The 12,344-nt window shown below is 33.7% G+C and overlaps 1 protein-coding gene across 1 annotated transcript in view; it reads left to right on the plus strand.

Moving 5' to 3' along the window:
• SHOC2 (SHOC2 leucine rich repeat scaffold protein) overlaps window positions 1-12,344 on the plus strand; it is a 70,691-nt gene that overhangs the window by 20,241 nt on the left and 38,106 nt on the right. The window contains exon 2 of the mRNA XM_024756056.1: window positions 3,419-4,349. Within this exon, the coding sequence (XP_024611824.1) occupies window positions 3,647-4,349 (703 nt within the window). The 5' untranslated portion in view covers window positions 3,419-3,646. The remainder of the gene's footprint in view (window positions 1-3,418; window positions 4,350-12,344) is intronic.

The following is a 12,344-nucleotide window of genomic DNA, read 5'->3' on the forward strand; positions in this document are numbered from 1 at the left end:
TTCATTCTGTTTGCTTTCTTGTCTGAAGGTCTTCCTTTGACAATTATTTTAGAGCAGATCTGCTGGCATCAAATTCTCTTTGTTTTCCTTCATCTCAAAATGTCATTATATTTCCTTCATTCCTGAAGAAAGCTTATGCTGAATGAAGAAGGCTTGGTTGACTTCTTTTTTTTTTCAACACTTGAAAAATATCACTTCCTTAGGCCTGTTTGATTTCTCATGAGAAATCCACTGTCATTCAAATCATTGTTCCCCTATAGGTTTATGTTGTTTTCTGGCTGCCTTAGTTTTCAGCAATTTTATTATCATATTCTGGGAATGAATTTCTTTGGGTTTTTTCTGTTTGGGATTTGCTCAGCTTTTTGTCTCTGTAAGTCCAACCCCTTCCCTCCAAATTTCAGATGTTTCAGTCATTGTCTCTTTAAATAATTTTTCAGCGCTATATTCATTCTCTTCTTCTGGGATTCTGAAGAAACAAATATTAGACGTTTTGTTTCTGTCCCACAGCTTACTGAGGCTCTTTTGAGTTTTTTTTTTTGCGGTACGTGGGCCTCTCACTGTTGTGGCCTCTCCCGTTGCAGAGCACAGGCTCCGGACGCGCAGGCTCAGCGGCCACGGCTCATGGGCCCAGCCGCTCCGTGGCATGTGGGATCTTCCCGGACCGGAACACGATCCCGTGTCCCCTGCATCAGGAGGCGGACTCTCAACCACTGCACCACCAGGGAAACCCTCTTTTGAGTTTTTAAAATCTATTTTCTTTCTGCTGCTCAGATTGGATCATTTCTACGGATCTTTCTTCAAATTCACTGAATTTTCAATAATCTCCATTATCCTATTGAGCCCCTCCAGTGAGTTTTAAAATTTCATTTATTATATTATTTGGCTCTAAAATTTTCATTTGATTCTCGATTTACCTTTTCTTTGTTGAGACTTTATAGTTATTTGTATGTTTTCAGAGTATATGTAGTTGTTGGAGCATTTTTTTGGTCTTGTTTTTTGAGACCTGCTTTAGAATCCTTGTCAGATAATTCCAACATCTGTCATCTTATTGTTGGTGTCTGTTGATTGTCTTTTCCCGTTCAAGTTGATATTTTCCTAGTTCTTGGTATGATGAGTAATTTTGGATTATATCCTGGACATTTTGAGACTTATAAAATTTTGATTTCTTTTTAAGCCTTCTATTTAGCAGTCAACCTGTTTTGTTTCAGAATACATGCCCTAACCCATTTTTGTGGTTTTTGGTTCCAATATAGTTTTTTTTTTTCTTTTACATCTTTATTGGAGTATAATTGCTTTACAATGGTGTGTTTCTTTTATAACAAAGTGAATCAGTTATACATATACATATGTTCCCATATCTCTTCCCTCTTACGTCTCCCTCCCTCCCACCCTCCCTATCCCACCCCTCCAGGTGGTCACAAAGCACCGAGCTGATCTCCCTGTGCTATGCAGCTGCTTCCCACTAGCTATCTACCTTACGTTTGGTAGTGTATATATGTCCATGCCTCTCTCTCGCTTTGTCACAACTTACCCTTCCCCCTCCCCATATCTTCGTCCATTCTCTGGTAGGTCTGTGTCTTCATTCCTGTCTTACCCCTAGGATCTTCATGACATTTTTTTCCCATAGGGATATTCTGGTTTGCCCTGTTTGTATGCCACCCCAAGGCCAATCTGAAAAATAGGTGATATTCCACACTACTGTTCAGTTCTCAAAGCATTTGTTGTTTTCATTCTGGTTGGTTTCTTGCTGAGCTTCTAAGGAGTGTGATTGGGAATACACACATTGAAAGAATCCCTTTCTCCAGCTCCCTCCTCTCCATAATTTTCTCCTTCCCCCTCTAGTTGTGAAGGAGTGGTGTGCTGTCTCTTTGCTAACATTTGCTTAGTGCACGGCAGGGGATGATCCATAGGATTCTTCCTCATAGTACAGCTTTTGCACCAGTGGGGAGGGAGAGGGCTACCACTTCTTGGCTGACATTTACTAAGTACAGGGTGGGGATGGTCAACAGGGCTCTCCTCCATAGTTTCCATGGCTGCAGTACTGATGCCAAGCGGGATGTGTACTGCTTCTCTTCAAGTTAGTGCAGAGCTGGGTGGTTGGCAGAGTTTTACTCTACAGTCTTTGTGGCCTCAGTGCCAGTTGGGAGGGGTGGGACATGACTTCTTATGTGGTGTTCAAGTGGAATAAGGAGGGGTATAGTCAAAAGGGTTCCATCCTGCAGTGCTATTCTCTTCATAGTCCTTTGACTAGAGACAGCAGACTTTTCTTGGACCTTGTTTTAGTCCATGCTTATTGGTGTTTTGGGTTTATGGGCTTCTCTACTGCCCAGGCCAGGATATATAGGAAATAAAAACAAAGCAAAACAAAAAACCCCTAGAGTACTAACCACCAGGTCATCTGCAAACCAAGGTTTCTAACCAGTCTGCCTTCTTTTCTCTACCTTTCAGAATATTCTGCTAGTTGCTTCATGTATTTTGTCAGGGTTTTAAGTTGTAATTAATGTGAGGAACAAGGTAGAGTGGGCTTATTCCATCTTGTATGGAATCAGAAGTCTTGTTTATTGTAATTCAAGATTCAATATTGTAAAGCTTTCACATCGGCATTTAATGTAAGACTAAGGAATATATTTAGTATATATGGTCTATTGATGTGGTTTTTTAAGTAAATAATTATTAAATGTGATAATCATTATAATCTTATACCAAGAATAGATCTTATTAGGCTAGTGCTGTCTCACTTCCACCTCCCCTCATCTTTTCAATCTCTCTGGATCATTTTGGGTCAGTCATGTTACCAGTGAACCTTTTGTACTTCTAAGAACCTTTAATCCTTCTCACTATCAACTAAAAAAGCTACCTTTGCAGTTCCTAGAATCTGGTAATTAGCTGCAGATAGAGCAGTTTTACCGTAGTGATTAAGAATATAGGCAGTGTACCACCTACATTGGAATCTCAGCTCTGCCACTTTTCCAGGATCCCAAAGCTAATTACTAAAAATATTTCTGTGCCTCAGTTGTCCCTGTGTGTAAAATAGAGATAAGAATTTATCTCATAGAGCGGTTATAATGTTTGTAAATTCAATACAATAGTGCTTGTACATAGAAAGCGCTCAGACATTAGCTGCTGTTGTGATTTCTCCCACTTTTCAGCTCTTAAAAACATTTGCAGTTTGGTGACTTGCATACCTATCTTACCTCTTCCTGTTAGATTGTAAATTCCTTAAAGAGAGAGCCCGCCTTGTTAATTTTTATAATGTTTCAATGGATTTTGCAAAGTAGAAGGTGTTCAATAAATATTTACTGTATCAAATCTTAGGAAAATAGCAAAATTTTCAGTAAGATTGTTTTACAGAGCCCATTTACTTAATATAAATTTATAATCTAAAGTAATATAATACTCTCTCTGTATTATATTTCAGGAATTCTAATGAATCATTGATTGACCAGCACCATTTTACCAGTTGGAATGAGTTATCAGAAATGGGCATAGTGCTTTTAGATCCAACACGTAACAGATGGCAATTACTTCTTCAAGCCAACACCTTTTTTGATTGTGTAGGATTTTTGTCTCTTCATCTTTGAATTCCAGTTTCTGTTGTTGGCAAATAAAAGGAGTTCATGTAGTTTTTGCCTAAGATTGAGTCACCATGAGTAGTAGTTTAGGAAAAGAAAAAGACTCTAAAGAGAAAGATCCCAAAGCACCATCAGCCAAGGAAAGAGAAAAGGAGGCAAAAGCCTCTGGAGGTTTTGGGAAAGAGAGCAAAGAAAAAGAACCTAAGACCAAAGGGAAAGATGCCAAAGATGGAAAGAAGGACTCCAGTGCTGCCCAACCAGGGGTGGCTTTTTCAGTTGATAATACGATCAAACGGCCAAATCCAGCACCTGGGACTAGAAAGAAATCTAGCAATGCAGAGGTGATTAAAGAGCTCAACAAATGCCGGGAAGAGAACTCAATGCGTTTGGACTTATCCAAGAGGTCTATACACATATTGCCATCATCAATCAAAGAGTTGACTCAATTAACAGAACTTTATTTATATAGCAACAAATTACAGTCCCTCCCAGCAGAAGTGGGCTGTCTAGTAAATCTCATGACACTTGCTCTAAGTGAAAATTCACTTACCAGTTTGCCTGACTCTCTTGATAACTTGAAGAAGCTGCGGATGCTTGATTTACGGCATAATAAACTGAGAGAAATTCCTTCAGTGGTGTATAGGCTGGATTCTCTTACCACTCTTTACCTTCGCTTTAATCGAATAACTACTGTGGAAAAAGACATCAAAAACCTGTCAAAACTCAGCATGCTTAGCATTCGAGAGAACAAAATCAAACAACTACCTGCTGAAATTGGTAAGAGGCCTTGGGTTACTATTATTGTTTGTAGTATTTGTTATGCTCAATAATTTTGTCCAGTGCTTTTCCATATCAGAAAATATCTGATACTTGTCTAAAAAACAGCTGGTTTCTAAGTTTTGTCTTCTTTATGGTTTACTTTAATCAGTTATAGCGATATTAATAGTACACGGTTTGAGATTATTTTATAGACCTAGATAATTAGTTAGAATGTAGATGTAATTGGGCCTTTTTCACACAAATCTAATCTGCTTTCATTTTCATTGGAAAAAAGTAAATTTGAAGCAGAAAAAAATTTTTACCTAATTTTTTAATTGTTACCACCTGTTTTTAAAGTATTTACAAGATATGATTATATAAGGTGCTTTAAGGCTGCATTTTCTCATTCTCTGACATCTTTTTTACCTAAAAAGTGTTTGTTTAAATTCATATTACTTTTCTACCTAATTTACCACAAAAGATTGGCATATCAGAGCCTTGTGAAGAAGCAGGGTTGTAAGAAAGTTGAAAAAAAAATTTCATTTTGAAAGTACTTACATGTTCATTAAAAACAATCTAAGGATACAGAAAAGTAGAAAAGTTAGCGATAGTTAATGCCAGCACTGTTAGTATTTTGGTAGATTTCATTCTTGTTTTTATATGTAAAGCTAAATTGTACTGAAAAAAGGGGACTGTTTTTAAAAGAATAGATAGTAGAATAAAAAATAGGAAATACACGTGTGTAAACAAGTCAGTAAAAAGAAGTTGTTTTGATATTTTTGATTAAAAAAAAATTTCAGCAACTTTTGGAATGTAGTCAACCGTTGACTTACCAATTTTGAGAAATTGATAGAAGGTATTATCTTTGTGGGCCCTTTTTATGAGAGTTTGAAAAATTGACATAAAAATTGATTATACAGCTTTTAAAGGGAAGTTTCCCTTTTTGTGTGTGAAAGACAAATTTATTCTGAATAAAACAGGTTAAATATATTGGTTGAGCATTGGTCTTATAGTGGTTGATGAAGGAAACTTTTTTAGGCTGTGCAGCTATGTAGAGATATAATATTCTCTGGGTGTTTTAAAATTTTTATTTAGCTTTGAGAAAGATGCAGTTTAAATTTTAGGTATGGTGTTCTATTATATTTAGCTCTAACCAGACACTTAATTTAATTTTGGTTTAATTAAATGTATTTAGAAAATCCACAGTCATTTTTCTCAAGCAATGTACTTGTATTTATAAAGTGTGACACACTTATGAGATACTAAAATATCCCTAGGAATTCGAATGGATATGTTCCTTTCCATGTCTTCAGATAACAATGTGGTTGTTGAATGACATTTGATTTTTTTACCAGATTCAGTCAAAATTTGACCTGTTTGTATGACTCATTGTAGAATAGAATTATAAGCTGTTGGGGAAAGAAATGCTGAATTTTTATGTAGAAATATAAAATGTTATTTCCAGTCTTTGTACTTATTGTTGTTTTGTGCATGTGTTACACTCCATTCTAAAACGTTGGCTTTCATTCATATGAAAGTCTTTCTTTAAGGATTTTTTTTTTTCTTTAAAAGATGTTGTCAAATTACCTGGGAATTAAGAACATGCATTTCTTAAGCAGGAAATTATTTCATAGGACTTTAAATTTACTTCACTTTGCTCTTGAGCAGATGGTTACAACATTTTTACTAAAAAGTGAATTTATTTTTAAAAATTGGCAAATTATATTTAATTAAATGGTTGATTTTTGTGGCTGCCTAATCTTTGGAACTTTATTCCTAAACTTGTAATTTATAAAATAACCATTGATTTGTTTTTTAATGAGCGGCCTCCCACCATTAGTGACATTGAAGTTTTGTGTTCTTGTAATTTCTGTATTTCTATAAAAATAGTAACTTAATAAATGTCATTTATTTCCGAGCAGAGCATCAGATAGAAAGTAAACTGCTTTAAAAAATAAAACAATATTTCTTATAAGGAGTTAGAATTTATAAGGTTTAACTTACATGCATGGATTTGGGAGAAACATTGCTGAAGTCTGCGTTATCTGTTTCCTTATAGGGAAAAAGAAAATAAAGATCTAGTAAAAATAACGTAATTGTAATAATAAGAGTAGCTGTTGTTTGAGCACAGTATGTCATATAACATACACTATTTTGTACATGTAAATTTACATCTAATATCTCATTAAATTCTTACAGTAATCCAATGAAATAGGTACTTCTCACCTCATTGTACTGAAAAAGGAACTGAAAATTTAGTGAGATTAGATAATTTACTAAAGATCATACAGTTAAGAAGATGGCATAGTCAGAGTTTGAATCTAGGTCTCACTGTACTGCTCCCACTAGTCTAGAAGAGTGGGTCTCATCCCATAGATTATGATTTACTGGTCTGGCAGGTCCAGGGGATCTGTACTTTTAACGAGTAAGTTGGGTTATTCCAAGTGTAGCTGCAGTTGAAAGCTATTACAGTAGATTTTTTTTTTTTTGAGAGGGGACAATGTTAACAGCTTAATTGAGATATAATTCACATACCATATGATTAATGCATTCGAAGTATACAATTCAGTTGGTTTTAGCATGTTCACAGACTTGTTCACTATCACAAACAATTATGGGAGATTTTCATCACCCCAGAAAGAAACTCTGTTCTGTTTGGCAGTTACCCCACCCCACCCATGTTTTCTCCCAACTCCTTAGCCCTAGGCAAACACTAATCTACTTTCTTTTTCTATAAATTTACCTATTCTGGACATTTCATATAAATGGAATCATAAAATATATAGTCTTTGGTGGCTAGCTTCTTTCACTTAGCATAATGTTTTCAAAATTCATCCAGGTCATAGCATCTATCAGTACATCATTCCTTTTTATTGCTGAATGATATTCCACTGTATGATTATACCACATTTTGTTTATCCACTCATCAGTTGTTGAACATTTGGGTTGTTTTCACTTTCTGGCTATTATGAATAAAATTACTATGAACATTTGTGTAAAAGTTTTTGTGTAGACATTTGTTTTCATTTCTCTTCGGTGTATACCTAGAAGTAGATTTACTGAGTCATATGGTAACTCTATGTTTAATCTTTTGAGGAAATACTGGACTATTTTCTTAAGTGGCTACACCATTTTACCTTCCCATTAGCAGTGTATGAGGGTTCCAATTCCTCTATATTGTCAACATTCTTGTGATTATCTGTCTTTTTTTATTATAGCCATTCCATGAGTGTGAAGTGGTATCTCATTATGTTTTTTATTTATAGTTTCCTGATTATTACTGATTTGTTTTTAACTCTTGAAGGCTATCTTTTATTATAAAGGAAAGACAGAAATAGTTATTTTCTGTGATGCAGATCTTGCTTTACTGCTTTTTTAATTACAAAAAACCCCCCAAAATCCTGAGCTCCTTTGAGAATGCTTACAAAATAAGACTCATGCACCCAGATCAAATAAAATGGAATTTGACATTTCTAAAAGTTATACGTCTTTAACGCAATTTGACTTACTGCTGAAACTCATAACAAGAGAATTTACAATTCAAAATATATGCTAATTATCATTTTGTTAAACTTTCATTTGTACGTATTAGATCCACATTATTATAGATATATATATATTAGATTTATATTATGCATATTAAGTGCTTATTCTTCTCTGTTGTTTTTATGAGTATACCACTTTCAATCATGCCATCCAGTTTGTGTTCAGCAGTATATTTGAGGAATGTGAGAAATTAGAAGTTTGTGAAACATAGCCTAGTATTTAGTTTAAATAATGTATTTGGAATTTAGCAGCTGTGCTGTTGCCTTTATAGGGAAATTATATTAAAATCTGAATACCTGTTTAAGCATTAATAGTATCTTTATTAATGCCATGTGATTTGATACTAATGATGCATATTCACGTGGGTGAATACTGGCAGAAAGCAGTAAAAGGATACTGAAAGACATACGAAGAGCCAGACATAATACATTAGAGAGCAGCCAAGAAAACTCTTCACTTGGTAATATTGATTTACTTTTTTCCTTTTGTATGGTAAGTCATGGACAAATAAAGTAAATGTCCTATCTTTTTGTGTTAAATAAGATAGATGGAAACCTTAGTCATTGCTTTTTTAGATTAGTGTTTCATTCTTCCTGCCCATACCTCCTTTCACCATTTTTAATCTTGAAAGAGACTGTTCACTGAACACCAAGGCACTCAAGAAATCATGTTTTCAGAGGGAAAACAGTAAATAACCACTCCCATACCCCATCCTTCCCTGCATCGCCCCCCCTCCCCCCGCAACTGGCCCGGTTCCTTTGAGTTTCATGTTAGAGATGTGCTTTTGTAAATTTTTTTGGGTGGGCCTGAATAGATTAGAGTGAGGGTCATCAGGTTGTCAGTTTGAATAATTAATCACTTTACTTAAGGAAACTCTGATTAGTGAAGTTTTAAATGATTTTGTTTTTCTAGAAAGAAAATGATTACTCTTTGAAACCAGAAATAAACTCCATCTTTGTCTCTTACTAATATTCCTACAACTTTTCCTTCATTGAATTAAAGGCTGGTTTAAGATTGCTTCTCCTTAAAGTTTCCTCCTATTATTATTTATAAAAATGGCTAAGTTAGAGGGAATCTTAAAAAAATCTGTCCTATATTGTATGTTCAATAAAATGCTACATCATTTATATTGTATACAATTTTGTGTAAATTTGTCTTAGGAGAATGATCTGCTATGTTATGTATGCTTTTTGAGAACCCAGATCATTTTTACTCATTAAAAAAAAAAACTCACAGCATTCAGATATATGAGAAATTAGAAACAGCAATTTTTTAACCCATATGACTCATTAACATTTATTGAAAACAGTCAGTTTTCTACTATATATACTATAGTACTGCAGTTATATTTTATGTCAAGTAATATATAATAAATGTGTATGTATAATCAATATATATAAAAATACTAAGAACAGAATCAGCAATTTTTCTAAATTGAAGGACCTTAGAGATCTTACTTAATTCCCTATTATGTAATTTTCTATGAATTTTTGCAGGTAATAAATGGTGGGTTTTCAGTAAATGTGGCTTGAAGTGAATTTAGTGAAGCCAAATACTATTACCCAATTTTTAATATTAACCCAAATTGTAACCCTTAGTTCCTAAAATTCTTGAAGTTCTCCTAGGACTGCCAGAGGTGCTGCAATTGCTTTCATGGTCCAGGTAACATTATTTAATGATCTCATTTGAGTGTTTTGTACAAGTGCTAATGAGTAACTTAGTTTGGCAGGAAAACGAAATCAGGAAAGGGAGTTCATAGTTGTTAATAAATAACTTCTTTTCACTGGAAATCAGTAAGAAACCTTAGAGGCCTAGAAATGAACTGTTAACTTAGTTGATTGTTATCAAATTGTCAGGTGTTTCACTAAACAACAGAAACCTGGAAAAGTTACTCTTATTGCTAAAGGAGGATGTAAGAGAACAGAGAAAAAAACAACACTTCAACCATCTTAGAAGGATCTGATAGAACCAGAGGATACATTTGACTTCCCACACTGCTAAGGTGTAGGGAGGAGGGCAATCATTGTACTCTAATGATAGCATGCTATCCATTCAAAGAATATAGACACTGTTGTCCATGTTGCTTAGTTACAGAAGCGCTTGCTCAGAAGAACTACTAAAGTTTTCTTTGCAATGAAAGGGAGAATTAAGCTTTCAAGACAAATTTATGCAAATATAATAGTGTATATTCTGACCTAAGTCCCTAAATCTATTCAAGCTTGTGTAATAAGTATTTCCAGCCCTTGTTAATTATGTAGTTTTACAAATGTATTTTAGTAAGATTTGATGTGATTTTTATAGAGCTAAGCTCTGAATGTTTGAAAAGTAACCCTATAAGCTCAGGAACAAGAGTTACTTTAAAAGTGTAAGCATCCTTATTAACGTGAGTCAAATGATAATATACAGAAGGCCACAACTTACGAAAGAAACCTAAATTATTTATTTACCAGTATTTGAGTGCCTGTTGATATGTTTTAATAGGGCCTTTCTGTATGTTGCTAGGTTTAATTTACTAAAATTTAAAGATTTTTTGCATTTATATTCATCATGGATATTGATCTGTAATTTCTTTTTTTTCTTCTCTTTTTTTGTAATGGTTTTCTGTCGGGGCAATGCTGGCTTCATATTGTGGAATGAGTTGGAAAGTGTTCCTCTTATGTTCTGGAAGAGTTTGTGAAGAACTAGTATTATGTCTTCAAATGTTTAGAAGAATTTATCAGCCTTGTAATCTGGGACTGGGGTTTTCTTGGTAGGAAGGTTTTAAATGACTAACTTAATTAATAGGAAGTTATTTGGGTTTTCTGTTTCTTCTCAGTTGAACTATGATAGTTTGAATCTGTCAAAGCATTTGTCTATTTTATTTGATCTGTTGAATTTTTTGGCATAAAGTTCATAATGGTTCTTTATTCTTCTAAAGTTTGTAATATATATATTATCACATCCCTCTTTCATTCAGTCCTGATATTGGCTTTATTGGTCCTTTCAAAAAAACTGCTTTTGATTTTATTATTTTTTAAATTATCTTCCATTTTTTTTGTTTTCTGCTCTAAATTATCTAGTTCCTTATTACTTTATGTTTAATATGTCCTTTGTCTTCTGTCTTAAGTTGTTAGATTGGTTTTGTATCTTTCTTCTTTGCATTATGTAAGGGCATTGATAGCTATAAACCTCCAAGTACTATTTTAGCAGCAGCACATACATTTTGATATGTTCTGTTTTCATTATTATTTAGTTCAAAGTATTTTCTAAATATCTCTTGTTATTCTCTAATCCATGGATTATTTAACAGTGCATTGTTCAATTTCCAAGTATTTCAGAGATGTTTTCATATTTTTTTTCCCGTTTTTTAACTTTTTGGCTGCACCATGCGGCTTGTGGGATCCTAGTTCCCTGACCAGGGTTCGAACCTGAACCCTCAGCAATGAAAGTGTGGAGTCCTAACCATTGGGACTGCCAGGGAATTCCCTATTTTTTGTTACTGATTTATAAAATACAGTCTGTCTTGGTAAATGTTCTATATGCAGTTGAAAAGAAGGTGCATTTTGCTGTTATTTTTGGAGCAAGGTCAAATTAGTTGATGATGTTATTAATTTCTTGTATACCCTTATCGATTTTCTGTCTACTTTTTTCTTCAATTAGTAAGAAATGAGTGTTGAAATACCCAACTATAGTAGTAGATTTGTCTTTCTCCCACTAGTGCTATTATTTTTGCTTCTTACATTTTGAAATTCTGTTATTAGTTGTATATATATACTTAGGATTTTTTTTTTCTGATGAGGCAGTTTATATCATTATGAACCATCTGTCTTTATAGTAATATTTCTGGTAGTATCTCTTTTTCTAAATTCTGATTTTATTTGATATAGCCATATCTTTTTCTGTCTTTTTCTTTTTGTGTCTTTATATGTATTTAAAATTGTTTCTTGTAGACATCACATGGTTAGGTCTCTTGTTTTAGCGTGACAGTTTTTGCCTTAATTGGAGGGTTTAGACCATTTACATTTAATATAGTTATCAATATGATTGGTTTAAATCTGTCAGCTGGCTAGCTATTTTCTATTTGTGCCATTTGTTACTTTTCCTTTTACCCTTCATTTCATGCCTTCTTTTGGATTTTTTTATAGATTCCACTTATCTCAACTGCTGCATATTAGTTGTACATCTCTGATACCTTTTTTAAGTGTCTGCTCTAATATTTACAGTACATATCATAGCAATACAGTCTACATTTATATAATATTATACCACTTTACATGTATCCTAAGAACCTTACAATAGAACACTTCTGTTTCTCCTGTTTTTTGTGCCATTATTGTCATACAATATATGACAATATACGTTATATATATTATGTTATTCATATATCATAAATCCCATAATAATATATTGCCATCATTTTTACTTTAAACTTTATCTTTTTTTTTTTTTTTTTTTTTTTTTTTTTTTTGGCACCCAGCACCCCTCCTT

Source organism: Neophocaena asiaeorientalis, unplaced genomic scaffold, assembly GCF_003031525.2.
Source record: "Neophocaena asiaeorientalis asiaeorientalis breed wild unplaced genomic scaffold, Neophocaena_asiaeorientalis_V1.1 scaffold85, whole genome shotgun sequence".
Taxonomy (NCBI): Eukaryota; Metazoa; Chordata; class Mammalia; order Artiodactyla; family Phocoenidae; genus Neophocaena; species Neophocaena asiaeorientalis.